The sequence below is a fragment of the Heloderma suspectum genome, chromosome 3 (genome assembly GCF_057233095.1).
Source record: "Heloderma suspectum isolate Gila_16-S chromosome 3, 16-S_ref, whole genome shotgun sequence".
NCBI classification, from domain to species: domain Eukaryota; kingdom Metazoa; phylum Chordata; class Lepidosauria; order Squamata; family Helodermatidae; genus Heloderma; species Heloderma suspectum.
The window spans coordinates 124307293-124327514 of record NC_139460.1 but is presented as its reverse complement, the minus strand read 5'-3'; the positions used below and the strand labels follow the sequence as shown (position 1 = coordinate 124327514).

The window sequence follows — 20222 nt, the reverse complement described above, 5'->3', positions numbered from 1 at the left end:
AAGAAAAACAGTGTGGGCGTGTGAGGGAGCATGCAGAAAACCCCTTAATTTTGCACATGCTCCCCACATGCACCAAACAACATCCAGAGTGCCACAGCAAACACAAGGCAGGTATCCATGGGGGAGAATGGGAAATGCCCCCACATCAACACCACCCCAAACACAAAAGCCTAGAGGTAAAGCAACATGGGCAGATGAGTGAACATGCTAGAAATTCCATTGTTTTACCCACCCACCTACCCACTCCCAACAAACAAACAGAAGAGCACAGAGGACAAGCACTGTACTTCCCAACACACTAAAAGAAAGGGTTGGAGACCAACCACCATCCTCCTCCCCCCCCCAAAATACAGGAAATACCCTCCCTTTGCCTGTGCTCCCCTCTCAGATGGAAAAGACCCCAGCCCACTCAGTCCCATCCCGTATTGCTGGTTTGCATTCAAGGGGAACACTTACCTTTCCCTTCCAACGTAGCCACCCACCACTCACATCCACTACTAGCAGGCACAGAATGGGGGTAAGGACATCAGTGTCCAATTAACCTATTACTTTGGTCAATCAGAGAGCAAGGGGGTGTGTCAAAACAGCAAATTGAAGTACATAGACTTAAAATTATAGAGAAACCAGGTCCATAGACTTAAACATATACAGCAACCAGGAAGTTAGTTAGCAAACATGCCATGTATACGTAGAAATCACCACAAGGGTGATTTCTACTTTGCACTGTATCACAGTAACTCGTTCAGCACTGGTGCTCCCCTTTCTTTCTCCCCTGTTTATTTCTACTTTGCACTCTCTTGCAATAGTGCTGTTTCATAATAGCTCTGTTTCACTCTATAACTACTCTGCAGTGGTGTGCTTTGGATATAGGGCACATGGTGCTTTCTTCTGCAGCTCCCTTCTCAGCTGTTTATTTTTACTGTGTGTAACTTTGCATTAACGCTATTTCACAATAGCTTCGTTTCACTCTCCCACTACTTCGCAGTGGTGTGCTTTTGATATAGGGCATTTCTCTGCTGTTTATTTTTACTTTGCACTATGCAGCCAACAGCTTCCTATCAGTGTAACCACACCAGAAGTGGAGCACACTTATGAAGACAAATGGTGGATGCGAGGAGAGAGGTGTGGGGTAAACTAGAGGGACATAATTCATCTCTTCCATTAAACTTCCCTGACCAAGGGAGCATGGACAGAGGTGGGGAACAAGCCTCTCCCATTTGCTGAGCAGCATCTACATGGTTGATGATGTTCAGTTCTACTGGTGGGACTCCATCCACCCAACCCCAAAATAAGCAGGTTTTTAGGTAGTGTATACTTTGTTTTTCTTGCTTCATGTCCTGCTGACGGACCAAAGAGATCTCATGAAAATCTGGATATAACCAGAAAGTGCTTCTCACACCACTGCCATGTAGATTGGACCAAATAGACTGGATGACATTAGGGGATGTGATCCCATCCCCTGATGTTATCTGCCCCATGATTAAGCCCTCTATGGGGTCATCTATACTCCACACACACACTTGCAGTTCCCCACCCCTCGCTAAAGGATTTGGTACATGTCTGAAACTATATATATATATACACACACACACACACATACATACACACACACACATACACACACACACACACACGCATGCATGCAAGCACACGTGCACATGCACACACTACCAAGCTATAATAAAATATAAGGTCTACAATGTTCAAAATCTCTACTATTACCTGCAAAATTCAGTATATGATTTTCCCCCTCCCTTTAGTATGAAAATGAGGATGAGAACAGGGAGAGCAAGAAGATTCACATCGAGCAAGAGTGTTCCTCACATTTACTTGCTTCAGCCCAAGTTATTTCTACACCAAATCAATGCAATATGATAAAAAACAGGTATGTGTTTAAGTATAAAAGCAAGTATAATATTTAAAATTCAATGTAAAAGAGATATTTGGTTCCAAAGGAATAGAATTATGTTAATTGGTACAATTTATGTGTCAGAATGTGCTAACTTCTATTTACAATTACTTGGTTTCAATATATGTAACAGTCACTCTACATTTCTCAGCTAGTAGAAAATATACTGGCTGAGTATAATCTCAAAATATCTTTTTGTGTTTCTGCAAATCTTGTGATTCCCCCAAGTATTCTGCTACTTCCTTTGTTTGTCATTGGCCCTGTTTTGGCTACAATGCTGTCAGTCAAAGTTCACTATTAGAATGGTTTTATATTCCTGTAGTGATTAGTTCATATCATCTATTGTGTTTATCATTTAGTATGGCTGATGCTGTATGCAATAATTCATCCTAATACTTTAAGACAGCATGGTGCCCTCCAGATGTTTTGGACTTCAATATCCAGGAGCCCCAGTCAGCATCACCAATGGTCAGGAATGCTGGGAGTTGCCATCCAAAATACCGGGGGGGGGGGGCACCAGGTTGGGGAAGGCTGCTTTAAAAAGACAGAATTATTCAATGACAGATGTGGGGGGGGAGTGGTGATAGTTCAGTGGTATAGTACAGGCAGGAGGTCCTGCAGAAATACCAGGCAGTAGATCATATGAAAGAGCCCTGCCTGAACCCCTGGACAATAGTTGTCAGTTAGCGTGGATAATATTGGACTGGATGGCCTAAGGGTCTAACTCAGCCTTCCCCAATCTGGCACCCTCCAGATGTGTTAGACTATAACTCCCAGCATTGCCCAGCCAGCTATGGAGGGGGCCAGGTTGGGGAGGGTTGATCTAACTCAATTTAAGACAGGTTCATATGTTTGTACAGTTCAGTCAGACAGAGATCTCAGTGGAGTTTTGGGTTAATTTGCTGGAATCCATTGCAGGCTCTCTCCATTGTCCATTCCTCCCCAGGGACTATAGGTCTTTGCAGAGACCTCTGGATGCCTCACTCAGGTTGATGATCTCATCAACATATGCTAGTGTCAAGGAGCCTCTCTGCATATTACAACCTGCATAGTGTGTGTAAATTAACAAAAGGTCACCAAATTACACTGGCAAAATAATTATGTGTGCTGTCAGTAGTGGTGCCATGGCCAACAGGGAACAGCTAGCTCAGCTGTGATACTGCATAATCACACTCCTAATTGTACAGGCTCTCTCAACTTGATGCGCTAGCAAGGAGGGAGATCTGCATTTGCCAATCAAAAGTACTGTAATTTGAGTGCTGGGAAAATGAGTCCCCCATGACAGAGGTACTTCCTTGAGGTATTTGAAGAATCTACTTAGTGGACATTATGCTTGAGCAAATGCAATTTGAAGTTCACTACCTCAAAAATTAAAGCCTAAAAATAAATTGGAATGCAACATAAAGAAAAACATGTTCAAAGCTAAAAATAAGAGCTAGCAGAATATTTAATCCTCTATCTTAGCCTGCTATATTGTATTTTATCTAGCATCTAGATAATCATGTTTTATGAGTATTCCTCACTTCTCTATAGGTACAGTAGAACACAGTATGTGTTTAATACAGCCAGAAAAAATGTGGTACAAAATATGCTTCATTTTATAGGATTATTTTAGTGAACAGAGTTAATTGAAAAGGTTCTCTGTGTGTTCATTATTTTATCCTATTAGTCTTTAAAATCTGGAAGTGGTTCAACTCATAATTTAAAAGCTTTTTATGGGTTATAGTCCAGCATTCTTAGGGGTTTATCACACAGGGGCAGAAATCCACATCAGTACCTGGGCTTTCTCCATCCGGTTTCACTGCGGGATTAGATCGGGCCCTTTTACACAGTTGCTTCTGTCTCATTGTATTCCATTCTTTACCTTTTCACAGGGTAGCTTCTTTACCACAAAAAGCCATTTCATGCACTGGGGGCATCGCAAAATTTCCTCCCTGGTTCCTGTCCCTTTCCCTCCCCCTCGCAGATTACTGGTGGTTTTGTTGTGATTGACAGAAGTGCGGGTGGACTGCAACCTCCACCAAACTGCCCAAATCCCACCCCCACAGGCACCAGCTTCCTGACAAACTGCTGGATTGCTGGCATGCTGGCCATTCTGTGTTATGGAGTAAGCAGCTTTTTATCTGGGAGCAAATGTCAGTGCATTGCATTTAGTCATGGCATGGCAGCAAGCTGGTATATCAACACACCCACCACCCCAACATCACTGTCATTGTCATCATGACCGCAGTCCCAACAAATCAAAGCAACCATCCCCAGCCACACACACACAGTGGTTTCTTTGCACAATGGGAGAAATACATGGGGAGGTCATCGTGCTCCTGTTGCATGGGCTGAAAAAAATACTGCATTTTTTCCATTTGGGGATAACACAGCAGGAAATGGCGGAAAAATCACTGGAGGATTACATCATCATGTAATGGACCCACAAACTCCATGAGTGACCAGTCATGAATATGCAATAAACAGCAGGTGTAGCTATGCCCTTAGACTGCTCCAACCTGAAAATTTGGGTCAGAGTGAATAAAATGGCAGTCATACCTTTTTGCTTCCAAAAACAGTACTGTACTGATAGTTTTAAACATTTTAATATTTGTTTTTCTTCCGTATGTGAATTGTATGTTTTCTGGGGGGAGTGACAGAATTCCTACAAGCTACCTTACCTGCAGCAGTGCTATCCTCCCATGGCATTACCCTCCCATGGTGCTGGACCAGGGGTAGTGATAGTGCAGTGCTAAGAATAAAATGCGGGTATGCCCCCCCACACACACACATTATCTTGAAATAGTATCTAGTTCTTTAGATAGTAATTCTTTACTGTTGTGATTTGTTTCTCATTTTATGCCAATGGTGTGTCCAGTACCACTATAACACAAGAATTAAGAGCTCTGGATTTGAATGTTTGAATCTCGGATTCAAATCCCAGCTCAGTTGTGAAGCTCACTGTGTGACACTATGGGAGCCTCTGTTTCTCTTTATTAAACCAGTGCTTAATTGCTAAAATTATTCACTCTACGTGGGGCTGCCCTTAAGGCTGCTTCGGAAGCTTGAGCTAGTGCAGAATGCAGCAGCTAGGCTGTTGTCAGGAGCTTCCCCTTTTCAGCATGTAACTCCTTTGCTGAGGGAACTGCACTGGCTGCCTATTCGCTATCAGGCCCGGTTTAAGGTTTTAGTACTAGTGTACAAAGCCCTAAACAACTTGGGACCAGGATACCTGAGAGAGTGCCTTCTCCCTTACTAATCTGCCCAGTCACTGAGGTCATTGGAGGGCTTGCTCCTGGTGGTTCCACATGAAGAAGAAGAGCCTTCAGTGTGGCAGCCCCCTTTCTTTGGAATTCCATGTGCCTGGAAGTCAGGCAGGCACCAACACTGTGCTGTTTCTGGCATTTCCCAAAAACACTGTTCCAGGAGGCATTCCTTAATTGACCAGTCATGGTTTCTATTGGTATTCTGTTTTTAAAATAGCATAATTTTAATCTGGTGTTTTAATCTTTTTATCCTTTTACTGTTTTATCTCTTGTGTTCACCACTCCCAAATCTGTTCTAGATATGGAGCAGTATACAAATATTGTAAATCAATAAATCAATAAAATTAGAGATATCAGGACCCATGACAAATGTAATGAGCCGGACTGTTGATTGGGGCTGGTTACAGGGAGTACATGATTCCCTTGTTACAACAGTTTCACTGGCTACTGGTCTGTTTCCAGGCATAATTCAAAGTGCTGGTTATGATCTATAAAGTCCTATATGGCTTTGGACCAGGCTACCTGAAAGACCACCTTCTCCTATACAAGCCTGCCTGGCTTTAAAAAAAAAAATAAAAATCTATGTTTTATTGTGAGTTGCAACAAAATAAACAACAAAAACCAAAAGTGAACCAAAAAATCGTAAGTGTAGTTTACATGCTTGTCAGGAGGTGCCCTAGCGGCCTCTTTCAGTAGACTCCAATAGCCAACTCAAGACACAGACAAAAGGATTCTTTTCAAGGCTTTAATCCTTTTACAACTTAATGACTCTTTCAGATGCTAATCACCAATGACTAAGCAAGGAACAGCAGAGTGGCCTATGCGCTGAGTAGGCAGTTGATCGCTGTTTGAAGGAGAGTCACTTGAAGACCTTGAACTTATGGGCTAGGGAGAGATCCTCCCTCTTTCCCTTGGGTCCACGGGAGGCGGCCGTTGCTTGCACTCCAAACGGGCGCTACGCCTCCTTTCCACGCCCTCCATCGCTCGTCGCTCTTTGCGTCTGCGTCGAGCGTCCAGCAAGTCCCCCTCCCACACTTTCTCACTGCTAGGATCACTATCTATCTCAGGAATGCCGGCAGGAGGAATCTCTGCCAGCTGCTGTGCCTGTGAGGGATGAGCGGGCTCCTCTCCCACAGATTGCTGATCCTCCTCAGAATCAGAATCAGAACTGCTCTGGGGCTCTTTTGGCTCAGTTTCCACCCTGACAATGCTTTAAAGTCCTCAGTTTTAATGATTACAACATTCTAAAAACAAAAAAGGAAAAAGAAATAAATTACACATAAACTTCAGTAAAGGCAGACCAAATATCCAAATATAAGTCCATTTGTGAGTGGTGTCTATAATCCACTCTTTCAAATGTTGCTAGTGTTGTTAGGTCTTCAATCCATCACATTATAAGCTGTGAGCTTTTACCCTTCCAGTATTGTAGTATCAGTCTGTTAGCAGTCAAGAAGGCACGAAAAATCCATTTATGCTGACCATGTATTACATTCCAAGAAGCACATAAATAATTTAAGAGAACATGTACATCAGTAAATATTATAGAGCTTTCCAATACAAAGTTTATCCATATGATAACTTCCTCCCAAAAGGAGGCAACTATTGGGCATTTCCATAACATATGAATAAAAGAAGCATTAACTGCATTACACCTCCAACAATTAGCCAAGTTAGACAAACCTTTGTTAAAAAGACGTGGCATCCACTAGACCCGAAACAAAAGTTGTTGCTGAATAAGACATAACTGGAGGTCCATAAGCATATCAGATACAGACACCAAAATGTCTGCCTGGTTTTTAAGATCTTCTGGAGAGGCCCTTCTTTCCACACTGCCGCCTTCAGAGGTGTGTTTGGTGGCAAAACAAGACAGGGCCTTTTCGGTGGCCGTTCCCCGGCTATAGAACTACCTCCCAAAAGAGGCTAGGGTTGCTCTGTCTCTGCTGGCACACAAAGACCACTTTATTCAAGAAGGCCTTTGCCTGCAAGTTGGGTCTGTTGGATTGGGTGCTGTTTTTATTCTGTAATTGTTATGTTTTTATTGTATTTTAATGTATTGTTTTATGGTTTTACAAATTTTAATTGTCTCTGTAAGCCATCTTGAGTGCCATTTTTTGGTAGAAAGGTGCGGTCCAAATAATGTCATATCCTCTGACTTTTTCCTAATTCTAGGTGATGTTACACATCCCTCTAGTAGCTCTGGTCCAGGCTCCCTTATAGGTGTCAATCTTCTTTTGCTGATCTGAGTTGCAAACAACCTCTCTGAATCTCAGGCTGCCTCAATACTACCAGCCTGGTCTTTACTTCCTGGGCAACCTCAGCAGCGTCTTTCCTGTCCCTAACTAATAAGATGCATATTGAGCTCTTCTGGAAACGAGCAGAATCTAATGTATACAAATAAAAAGGATTCCTGTCTCCCAAGAGACAGAAATTCACCTATGTTTGTCTTGTACTGGAACAAGTTTAATGGTAATTTGTTTTTTTTCATTATTGTAAATGTGTGTTGCTTCTTCTTTCTGTGAAAATTGGATGTAAGTTATTTTGCACAGAATTCTTTTTAAAATTTCCCAAAATGACTGATTTATCTCAGCATTGTATGAACTGATCACACAGTACTTTGTGTTCAATTACAGTCCAATTAAGGTGCTTCCAGACAGATGGATCCTAGCACTGCAAATCAGAAAGCATTGTGCAGCTATTCCAGCTTTTCATCAGTAGCAGGTCTTTTGTAGTAAGAAAAAAGGTGGAAGAAGTGGAAAAACACAGGAGAGGTGCAAAAGGAAAATGTGATTGTCTAGAACCCATGTAAAATTCCGTGAATGAGGCAGGGTGATTACATTATAAAAGCCTTCTCTGGATGCACTCTGCATTCTTAACATGGTTTATTGAAGACAGGAAGTTGAATAGAATTCAAGATTGATCTAAAATTCATGGGATGGGCCATAGTTCAGTGTGATAGAGCACACGTTTTGCACGCAGAAGGCCCCAGGTTCAATCCCTGGCATCTCCAGGTTCGGCTACACTAGAAAAGAATCCTGCCAGAAACCCTGGAGACCCACTACCAGCCAGTGTTGACAATACTGGGCTAGATGGACCAAAGGTCTGACTCTGTATAAGGCAGCTTCTTACATTTATTTTATTTATTTATTTAAAACATTTGTATCCCGCCCTATATTATTAAGATCTCAGGGCGGCATGCAGATAAAATCAAGTTAAACAGTATAAAACAATAAATAATTTAAACAGCTAAAAACATATTAAACCATTAAACAAGCTAATACCAATTAAAATCTAAAACAATAAAATAGTTAAAACAGTGTGCTACTTTAGGAAATGCATTTAGCCCTCAAAGGCTTTGATTAAAAGCCATGTTTTTACTTGGTGCCGAAATGAGACCAATGTCTGCGCCAGTCAGGCCTCCATGGGGAGGGCATTCCACAACTGGGGTGCCACAGCAGAGAAGCCCTCTCCTACGTCCCACCATAGTGTATGTCGTGCACTGGTGGGAGGCAGAGGAGGGCCCCTCCAACAGATCTCAGTCCTCGGGCAGGCATATTATATAGGGAGAGGCACTCCTTCAAATATCAAGGTCCCGAGCCATTTAGGGCTTTAAATGTTGAATTCTGACCAGAAGCGTATTGGCAGCCAGTGCAATTTCTTTAAAACTGGTGTTATATGATTTTTATAAGATGTTCCGGTCAGCAGTCCAGCTGCTGTATTTTGCACTAGCTGCAACTTCTGAGTGGTCTTCAAGGGCAGCCTCACGTAAAGTGCATTGCAGTAGTCTGATTGGGAAGTTGCCAGTGTATGTACTACTGTGACTAGGTTATCTCTGTCCAGGAAAGGCTGTAGCTGGCAGATCAGCCGAAGCTGGCTCCAAGTACTCTGGGCCACGGAGTCCACCTGGGGCTCCATTTACAGGGATGGATCTAGGAATACTCCCAAGCTACACACCTGCTCCTTCAGGGGGAGTGCAACCCTATCCAGAACCGGTCGCTTACCCAATTCCCATACTTGGGAACCACCAATACACAGAGCTTCCATCTTGTCAGGATTTAGCTTCAGTTTATTGGCTCTCCTCCAGCCCATTACAGCCTCCAGGCACTGGTCCAGCACCTTCACCACCTCAGCTGACTCCAACAGGGAGAAATAGAGCTGGTATCATCAGCTTACTGGTGACACCCCACCCCAAAACTCCCAATGACCTCATCCAATGGCTTCATATAGAGGTTGAACAGCATGGGAGATAGAATAGAACCCTGTGGCACCCCACAGCTTATTAGACATGGGGTACAACAGGAATCCTCCAGTACCACTCTCTGGAATCAGCCCTGCAGGTAGGAGCGGAACCACTATAGCACAGTTCCCCCAACTCTCATCCCGCAGAGCTATCCAGTAAGCTACCATGATCAATGGTGTCAAATGCCGCTGAGAGATCCAGGAAGATCAAAAGGTAGCACTCCCCCTGTCTTTCATCCAGAGTAGGTCATCAGTCAGAGCAACCAAGGCCGTTTCAGTGCCGTACCTTGGCCTGAAACCAGACTGAAATGGGTCCAGATAATCAGTTTCCTCCAAGAATGTCTGAAGCTGCCCAGCCACCACATGCACAAGCACTTTGCCCAAAAAGGGACTATTAGCAATGGGGCGATAGTTCTCACATACCTCTGGGTTCAGGGAGGTCCTCTTCAGGAGAGGGTGCACTACAGCCTCTTTTAAGGCTGCAGGCACCACCACCTGACAGAGTGAAACATTTACCACCCCCTGGACCCACCCAGCCATTCCACCCCTGCTAGATCATATTAGCCAAGATGGGCAAGGGTCAAGCTTACATGTGGTGGGACGGACTGATTCAAGCGTCTTGTCCACATCATCAGACTGCAACAACTGAAACTGATCCCAGGAAACACAACCAGATGGAACACTGAACACCTCTCCAGACTCTGCAATAACTGTGGAGTCAAGTTCTAAAATTGTCATCACTATGCCTAGTGCTCTACTGAGTAAGACAGGTCCCTGTCCTGTTTAAAACCCAGGGAAGGGTTGGGAGAGGAAAACAGAGGAAGAGGAGAAACAGAGACAAGATAACAAAGGATTAGCAAGGATGGAGCATTTGCACAGTAAAATGAAATATCAACCAACCTATTCAATTAATGGATTCCTAAACAATAGATAAAACAATTAGTTTCTGTTGTGCTATTTTGGGGGTTCTCTTTCATGATCAAAACACTGCCCAGTGCCTACCTACCAGGGATTATTTAAAACCTTTGTTTTTAAACCAATACTTCCTAACCCCTCTGTTCTAGAGTTTGCAGTAAGATTCTTTATTTCTTCTCTGTAAACCTCCATTGCTCCACAGGTCAGTCTCCCACCAACCAAACCCCCTGTTTCAGCCCTCTGCAGAAATGTGTTTTAGATTTGAATCTAGAAATAAACATCTTTGCTGACATTCGACAATGTCTTATTTTAAAAGTTCTGGCATCCCAGCATGAGAAGCTAGAGGAGACATGAGCTGACATAGTCATTTGAAGGTGAGAGAGCAAGCCTATGGTCCCTGGAAGAGCATCCCAAGAACCATAGTAGTGCTTGGGAAAACCCTTCTGAGGTCAGAGACAGCGCTCCAACCTCGGAAGGGGGAGTCAGAGATCTGCTCCCCTCCCCCTTGCAGCCGGTGCAGAAAGAACTGCACCAGCTGCCCTCCAAAGTTGGAAAAGCTTCTTCAGAGGAGGAGAAAAGGGGGTGTTCTGGTAAGTGGGGAGGGGAGGAGAATGGAGAGGCTAGGATATGAGATATTCTGCGTCTCCTCCAGCCTCCTTCCCTCCCCCTCCAAAGCATCCTCGTTAGGCTGAAAAGCCCATCTAGCGAAAATCGCGAAAGACAGAGGATGGAGAGGCAAAGATCACCTCTGCCACTCCTTTCACCCTGTTAGCTTCAACCTAGCAGGGCAGAGGAATCTTGGAAGCCTCCAAGTTCAGAGGCTCCTTTGCAACGAAGGCGCAATCAATAGGATTGTGCCCTAAAACCCTAAATAATGTTACTCTGGGTAAAAACCTTGAAACCTGACTTACCTAACAGAATTGTCATGAATAGAAAGAGATAAGAATTATTCATCTGTTTAACTTTGCTATCAGGATAAGTAATCTCATATTGTAAAATGCCAGCATTTTTTTTGTTTTGCTTTCCACAGAGAAGTCTTGCACTTAGAACATGTCTTGTCTGTCTGTTTTCCTTTTTGTGCTCTTTGCCAAGTATGCTAGCTTATATTTCTCTCTCCGCGGGCCCTGCATCAAATTAACTTAACAGCACTGTCAAACCCTGGTTGCTAAGTTCAGAGAAATTCCAGCCAGCTACAAGCACATTTCTCTGTTTCAGTTCACATGTGGTTTAATACTCTGGCTTATAAAATGTCACCTGTAATTGTAAAATAGTGCTCTATAACCCAAGCTTAGTCTGAAGAGCTTTGTCTTATTTTCCAACTCTTAAAAGCATAGTGAGCAACTTTCCATTTATATTATAAGTACTTTAGGTAGGTACTATTAACCATAGAATTGCAGCTTGCCCTAGGGAAAGGAGAGAGACGTGACCCACATTTTTAAACCAGCTCTTTCTTGGTCTTTGTGCTGTAAAGTTGTTTCTAGATTAAAGAATTGTCAGCAGAATTCATCCTGCCAGTAAGTTGAAACTGATGGTGATGGTGATGGTGATGATGATGATAATATATTTATTTTCTCAGAGCTCGCATTTGTGATCTTCCATTACTGTAATTTCCATTTCCAGCTTGGCAACACCAATAAATAAAAATGAGAAAATGCTTCGGTCACCTGTCTCACCCCTCTCTGATGCATCAAAACACACGTTCTCCAGTGAAGATTTAAGCTCTTCTAGCAAACCTAATGGTGGCAACCTATTATCTTCCATGTCCTCAAGCAAAAAACACAAGAGTGGGATCCGAACCCACCTGCACCCTGGAGATTTCAGTGTAAGTTTTGATCACCGCACATTTAAAGGGCCATCTTCCCCCATATAAGACTGCCCATCCACTTAGGTGAGCTGGGCAAGCCCTTCTGCATGTCCCGCCGCCACCTGAGGTGTGGTTCCCAGAGCCATGTGAGAGAGCCTTCTCTGTCACTTTGCCTACTAGTGTTCTGATAGGCTGAAAGGTGAACTGGAAAACATGCTTAGAGAATGAATTCTGCAGCAACCCCCAAGGGTCTATGTAATCTCTGCATTGGGGGGGATAGGTAGTCACCATCCCACCCCCCTCCACCCCAGACCTTGGGTTAAAAGTTCTCTGCAAAATTTTCCTGCATTATTTTGGTAGAATTCATTTGGAAGAACATGCCTAATAACCAATTTTGTTATTTTGTAAAATAAATATTTGAAAAGCAACGTTTAATAGATTAAAAGCACAATTTTATACCTGTTTACTCAGAAGTAAGCCCCACTGAGCTCAGTGGGACTTACTGCTTTGTAAATGTACATAGGATTGCAGCCTAAAGTTCATATGATCAATCAACTCAGCCCACAATCTGATTCACACTTACTTGGGAGTAATCCCATTGAATTCAATAGGGCTTTTGCCTAAACATGCCTAGGATTGCACTGTGAGATTTCTTTGAAGTGACAGACCTAGATCACATACCTGTAAGCATTTTGGATTGCAACTAGGTTTAGGTATGTGTTTTTCTCAGCATACTCTTGGCTGACTTATGGATAAATGAAGATATAAATCCTTGTTGTATGCTAGGAAACTTCTTTTAGGTTTAAGCTGAGTTGGTTCCCATGCATAAAAATGATAACATGGGTAGTAGCTCTTAGATCAGGGGTGATGAACCATTTTTTGGCCTGAGGACCAAATTCCTTTCAGAGGATCTGGGAGTGCCGCATTCCAGTGGTGGATGGGGCCAACGACAAAAGTGGGCAGGATCAAAGATGAGGTGGGAGGGCTGAAAACCTCCTCCCTCCCATTCCACTGTTGCCAAATTGTAGTAGGAAGCATGTCTGCTCAAAGTAAGCATGAGTAGCATGTCTACTCACAAATAAGCAGGACAAACTTTGGCATGTCTATTCAGAAATAAGCTGGACAAGGTTCTGAATGTAGCAGGACAAAATCATTCAGTAGTGCCTTCAAACAACACCTATTCAGATATAAGCATGATAATTATATCTATTCACAACTAAGTGGGACAAGTCTGTCTGTGCATGTCTGGATAACTACTCAGAAATAAGCAGTACAAATCTCTGCAGGAAGCAGCATTGAATCACTCGGAAGCTTCCTCACACACACACACACACACACACACACATTGAAGCTCTTGCGAGTGGAAAGGGGGGGGAGAAATGACAAGACGACACAAATTGATTTGGGATAAAACAGGGCCACATTTATTGATAGATTACAATCTGCGAAGAAAGCACCGGTGGGCACACCGCCAACAAGACCAACATGTCAGGTGCAGAATGAGGCATTCGTCGTCTGTGGCGAGGCGTCCACCCTCGCCTGACAATCGGACATACCCAGTTCTGGGCTGGGAGACCTTCCCCTGTCACCCCCCCTCGAGCCACAGAACCCGAGTGAGTGAGGAGGGTTGGCCTCAGAGATAAGCCGTATCTCCCGACTGGGGCCACAAAACCCAGAGCCGGAAGCCTCGGGCCTTACGAGTCACCTGAAATGGTGCCTACAAATGCTCACCTATCCTTTCCCCCAGCGGAATGAAGAGGTGGCTGGGGTGGCGCAGCCTAAATAGTGGCCGGCTCAACCCGCCCCCTGATGACGCCAGGGGCGAAGGCAAATGGCCTTCACCCTTGTCCCGTCCTCCCCCCCGCCCCCCCCCGCCCGCAACAGCCCCCCTCCCCTGCAGCCAGGCAAGCTGGGAGCGGGGTGAGGGCACTTCTTTCCAATCAGCAGCTGATTGGAGATAAGTGCTTTCATGTGCTAGACACTGAGAAAGGGAGCTTTTTTCAGTGTTAAAAAGGGGAAGCAGTTATTCTGATCAGCTGCTGATCTGAGAGAAGAGTTTTCCTCTCCTTGGTAGAGGGGCTTTAGCATAGGCACTGTTAAGTGGTGAACCCCTGCAGGTTTTATTTGGCTCATGAGCTAAAGGTACCCCATCCCTGCCTTAGATTGAGAACTACAGTTGTTTACTGAATACCTTGGCTGAATCTGTGCCTAATTCCTGATAGTCTGCTTTACTGTTTGTTCAGAAAGCAATGTACATCAATTCAGAAAATACTCTACTCTGCAACAAGACACAGTGCCAAAAAGAGCCCTGGTCTCCTGTGTCCAGTATACACAAAGACTGTAGGAAAACAAAGCTCATCTTGAATGATGGGTGAGTAAATATTATTTTTTCAATGGAAATGAATGTATTTTGATTAACTTATTGTATTTATGAATCGCTTCTACACTAAAATAAAATACCCAAAGCAATGTTGAGCAAAAATGTAAACAGTACATAAATTTTTAACTGATCTTCAATAACTTTATAGTAGTTTTCTTCTATGCTCATGCAGATGCTTTATGAACAAAAGTTAAGTCAAACAAAACAGAAGTTCAAACTTGACCAATAGAAATATTACAGATTTGGGCAGGGGGGGTGTTTAATGACATATGTAGAAAATTACTTGTGGACTTGCACTACTTTTCTCATGGCACCTGATCGATTCTCAAAGCATTAGACCAACCTTCCCCAACCTGGTGTCCTCCAGAGGTTTTGGACAACAACTAACCATTGACCGTGTTTTTGGGGCTGATGGGAGTTGAGGGGCTCTAGGTTGGGGAAGGCTGCACCAGACAGATTGGAAGTACAAAAGTAAATATTTGCGATTAAATATATTGCTGTTCGTACTAATGAACTTCATAAGTCGACAATCATAAGCAAACATATGTGAAGTCAATGGAACTTAACTTTCAGCTAAACATGGCTTAGATCAGGATGTAAAAGTGCAATCCTATTCAGATGCCTGTCATCCTCTGAACTCAGAGGCTGATGGGCATCCTATGCAGAGCAGGAGAAGCTTGGAGGTGATCATCGCCTCTGCGATTCTCCAACTCTGCATTTTTGCTAGATGGGTGTTTTTGCCCATCTAGCTAGAGCTCTGCAGAGGGGGAGAGAAGGAAGGCTGGAAATAGCTCATATCCCCGCTTTTCCTGTCCCCTCCCCTCCCCTCCCCTCCCCTCCCCCCCCCCACTGAAATGCCTCCTTTCCATCCTCTCCGAGGTCACTTTTGCAAGCTCAGAAAGGCAGCTAGCGCAGTTCTCTCTGCACAGGCGGAGGGGAAAGCTTGGACTCCTGGGTCCAAAGTTGGGAGTTCTGTCTCTAGTCTTGAATCCAGGAATCCAAACTATCCTATGGCCGCCAGACACTGTCTAGAGGCCGTAGGATTTCTCTCCCTATCTCTTCGTTGCATGCCTTTATAGGACCCTTTCCTGAAAATAGAAGCTGGTTCTCCTGTCCAAGTACGTGAGTAAATTATTCATTTATGAAGAGTGCAGTTTTCCATTTGTACAAACTTAAAACCATACAAAAACTGAATGAAATCATAGAATCATAAAACAGTAGGGTTGGAAGGGGCCTATGAGGCCATAGAGTCCAACCCAGGGGGTTTTTTGCTCTCAGAAATATGAATAACAATTGAGTGTTATGTCAAGGGAAATGTTTGTGTTGAAATGGTAGACTGAAACCTCTGTGACTTACAGAGGTATCTGGAACTTAGATAGAAGTAAATAGGAACAGGCAAGATTGGCCATAGAAATACTGAATGTGGAGAAAATTATTCACGGTACAGAAGAATTGTGATGGCAGCTGACTTCTTATAACTTTATTTTATATGGCAGAATGTAGAGCAGGCCTGCACAGCTATTGTATTTGAAGCTAACAAAAGTTTAGATGTGAATTTAAGCTGCAATGAACTCAATAAAGTGTTGACTTCTCTCTATATAAATGGGGGGGGGGGTATTTAAGGAAACACTTTTATACTTCCAAAACGTTATGCAGAATGTGTATGGGCTTCTTTTCCATCTATCTGCATAATCTAAAACAAATTGTAGTCAAGACATTCTAAGACAACTTGTATTAAAAGGAATTGATCTGAATGCCTCTTCAATGCCAGGATATGTGTCTGTCTGTGCAATATAACAAGTAGTAAAAATGCTTTATTTCTTGCTGTCTTGGAGCAAGCTTTTAGAGAAATTGCTAGCAATACAGCTAAAAGTGCTTCTTTATGGATAGGCAGTAAATTTTTAGATAATTTCAGCCTCTATTAACCTCGGATATTGTGTGGAGATTGCCCTTGTTAAAGTGAATACAAAATCTTAGGGCCTTTTGTGGAAAGATCACTCAACATGTGTAGTCTGACCTGTCATTATTCATATCACTAATTAAAATACTAATTAGAAACATTTGCAGCCAATATGCTTTTCCCCAGGAAGATTTTAATTATACTGTTCAAGAATGAAAGACATCTTCTACTTTTTTATTATTTAAACTTTATTCTGTAAAGCTGTTATTGCCGTGATCAGATATTTTAAGGGCTCACTCTAGAAATTATTCTTAACTGTTATTAGAGCATGTATTTTATTTCTTAAAGAGACAATGTCTGCAGCTATTTTTGGAGACTCAAAAAACCCTAATGCTGATCTGGCATAATAATAGTTTGCAGAATTAGGCTTGTTTTGCATTTTAACAGTCACTGCCTTTACACTAGGGATATTGCAAGAAATCAGATTTAGTATTCGCTTCCTGTTTAATTCTTCATTAGTAGATTCAAGTTGAACAGGGCCCTGTTCACAGCCGGATGTGCACAGAGCCTGCTTGACTTCATTTCAAGCACTGCCACCAAATGATTGGTGGTCAGGGGAAAGGGGGTGTTGCCAGGAAAAGGGGCCATGGCCATCCGGGGATCCTGGAGGGCATAATTGGGACCCCAGGAGGGCCAGATTTGACATGTGGGCCCTAGGTTCCCCACTGTTGCTCTAAAGAGATTGTAAGGTTGCCTGCTATGTTGCAATTGAGATTTCTGCTGTTCATTTCATCTTTAATGCAGACAATGTAACAATGGCTTTTCCTGCCTATTTCTTCCCAGACCTGCTTGTCTGCTCCTTTCTCCAGCTTCTGTGTGCCATATCTTAAAATACTGCTCGTTACAGCATGCATGGGATGGGACTTCTCTCACGGTATCAGAGTATTTAACTATGGATGTCTGGTTTGCAATGTAGCAATGCTTTGGAGTCAGGCACCTCACTTCAGCAAACCCTGGGACATATTTTCCGTCTTCAGTTCAGAAAGTACTTTATTGGAATGAGAATACTGTACATTTTTAAGTCACATTTACTTCTTACTACTTGTAGATTGTTTTTGGTGTTCATAGCTTGCTTGGTTTAGTATTTGTTTCTGATTCTTCAGTCAGAATTTGTGGAATGTATGTTATCAGCATATACTTGCTTCTTTTGAAATTAACCATTAAGGACTATCTTTTAAGTACGTAAAGAACAAAGAGTGCCAACTCAAATTCATCCTCATGTTTTGTTCCATTCTAGGCCACACAATGTAGAATATTTTATGCAGGAAGCTAAACGGAAGAAGCATAAAGCAGATGCAATGGTAAGAATTTTTGAGTTTCTGGTGCGTTATTCTAGATTATCTGTACCATCTTCATCAGGGAAATTTAACTAGTAGTAATTATCATCTTTTAAGATAACTAGCCTTCTTAGTAAGAAATGTTAATATAATAAACTGGGCATAGTTCAGTAGATATGCCTTAAACAGTATCGAAAATCAATTAATTGATTCATTCTTACATAAATTAATTTTTTTAGATTAATTAAGATTTTTGTTCTAAAAGTGTCTTACTGATGTAACCCTGAACCCCACCCCACCCCGCCATTCATGTTGGCTACTTGGTAAGTTTAAAGTATATTTATATGGTTGTATCCAATACTATCGTGCTCATGGAAAGCTCTTTGATTCAGCAGTGGATTCCATGACAGAAGGAGAACGTAGGCAATTTTGCGAAATTGCTCCTTCCCTCTGCTGTCGCTTGTACTGCCACCCCCATCTGCACCTATCTGTCTTATTATGTAATGTATCTGAAAATGCACATTATTGGATAGGAAGGTTTTTACCCTCAAAGGCAGCCTAAAAATAATTTTAAATACAGATAAATAAGAGGTACCATATGCTTACTGGATATATTTTTCCTTGCATGTGGTTATTCTTGGCCTTAACCATTCTCTTCTGTTTTTACTCATACTTAACGAATGGAATAGGTAAATGCCACTGATCACATTGACTACATCTAGATGATCCTCCCTTTGTGGCATAAGTGGGGAAGTCACTATAATTAACCGTAGTTTCCCATTCCATCTAAACCAGGAAGCCACCGTTACTAACTTTGGAACAAGGCAGAATCTTAAACCAGAGTCTGAAGTTACTTTAAGTTTCTGGCTTGTCCTAAAGCTGGTCATTATAGCGTCCCAGTTGAGACAAAATGGGAAGCTAAGGTTATTTAGGGGGAGGGATTTAGGGGATCCTCTCCTACGTGCTCCAGCCACCCTGCATTTTTGTCTAGATGAGAGAGTTCACCCATCTAGGTATGGCTTCAGGAAGGGGGAGGGAAGAGGCCTGGAGACCTGATAGGAAGCTCCTCACCTCCCCACCCCTGAGACCACCCCCTTTTCCCCATGTCCGCACTCCGTTTCTGAGTGCAGAGACATAGCCAGAGCAGAGATAACCACGCCAGCTACAAGGGGGAGGGGGCAGTTCTTAGAAATCAAACAATCCAATGGCCCTCTAGACAGTGTCCAGTGGGCCATAAGATTGCTCCATCCAAGACTTCCTGGCTTAACAAGATGTGTCATGAAGAGGCTGCATATGTGGGCCAAAGGCTTGTGCATATCTTGGCTTATTAAGCCTGCATATGATCATCTGGAATGGGCCAGTATCTCCTCTTCATTGATATATTTTGTCCCTTTGGAGCAGTATCTGAAATGTTTTAGAATATGTAGTACTGCTTTTTCACCAACACTAGGATAGGTACACAATACTAGCCATTGTTTTTTGATTGCTGGTTTTTTGTGTGTGATGAATTTGTCTGTAAGGTGGAGAAATTTGGCAAGGCGCTGAATTATGCTGAAGCTGCATTATCATTTATTGAATGTGGAACTGCCATGGAACAAGGACCCACAGAATCAAAGTCCCCTTACACAATGTATTCAGAAACAGTTGAACTCATCAGGTAAGATTGTGTGGAATAGTCTGATGGTAGATTGGGTCTTACATCCATGCAGTTCTGCTTCTAGGGCAAGGATGTAGCCAGATACTACTAAATATGGACAGAAATTATAGGCAATTAAAGGATATTAATGCTGAATCCATGATAATATAATTAAGAAAATACAAATTTTTAATTGCTAGGTCTAATCCTGCCTGAGTAGGATGGTGATCAGAAAATATTGCTATGCTTAGTGTGTATGGTGTGTGCAATTGCACACTGTTCTGCTCTCATGAGAGATTTCTTATGGTGGTAATAATGCTCTTTCATACTCTGCCAGCAAGAAGGAGTTCTATAGATGCTTTTCACTGGTACTGTAAATTGAGGCATTACTAGAAACAAATGTAGCCTCCTTCTCATATGTTTCTGTCTGCTTGGTGAGGAGGACAATTCAGAGGGAGAGGGAGAGAAATGTGTAAAGCCACCCTTGGTCTCCTCATAAATTGCACCAATGCCCAAACTTGATTACTGTTGTATACAAGAGAAACTACTAAAGTTCCATTGGGGATCCTTGAGCACTCTTTGCAAGCATTTGCAAAGCCCCCAGAGGTTGTGTTAATGCTTACAAAGAATGCTCACAACCCCCCAATGGGAAAACAGATGAGTTTCACCTGTCCTTATCTTTCTGCAGCTTCCAACCAAGAGCAGCCATCCTATGGCTGAGTGTGTATTCTTTTTCTAAGGGCGCAATCCTGGGCATGCTTATACAGAGAAAAGTCCCACAACTCCCAGCATGCCTTAGCCAGCTGTGCTAGCTGGGGAATGCTTTGCAGTTGTAGGGCTTTTTTCTGTCTAAACAT

At 42.8% G+C, this 20222-nt stretch overlaps 1 protein-coding gene across 2 annotated transcripts in view; it reads left to right on the top strand.

Annotated features, from left to right (window-relative positions):
- Window positions 1–20222, top strand: part of AFF3 (ALF transcription elongation factor 3) — a 354490-nt gene that overhangs the window by 310778 nt on the left and 23490 nt on the right. For both annotated transcript variants that reach the window (XM_084844410.1, XM_084844411.1), the window contains exons 12-16: window positions 1761–1885; window positions 11929–12130; window positions 14356–14483; window positions 17690–17753; window positions 19250–19386. In XM_084844410.1, coding sequence (XP_084700536.1) covers window positions 1761–1885; window positions 11929–12130; window positions 14356–14483; window positions 17690–17753; window positions 19250–19386 — 656 coding nt within the window. The remainder of the gene's footprint in view (window positions 1–1760; window positions 1886–11928; window positions 12131–14355; window positions 14484–17689; window positions 17754–19249; window positions 19387–20222) is intronic.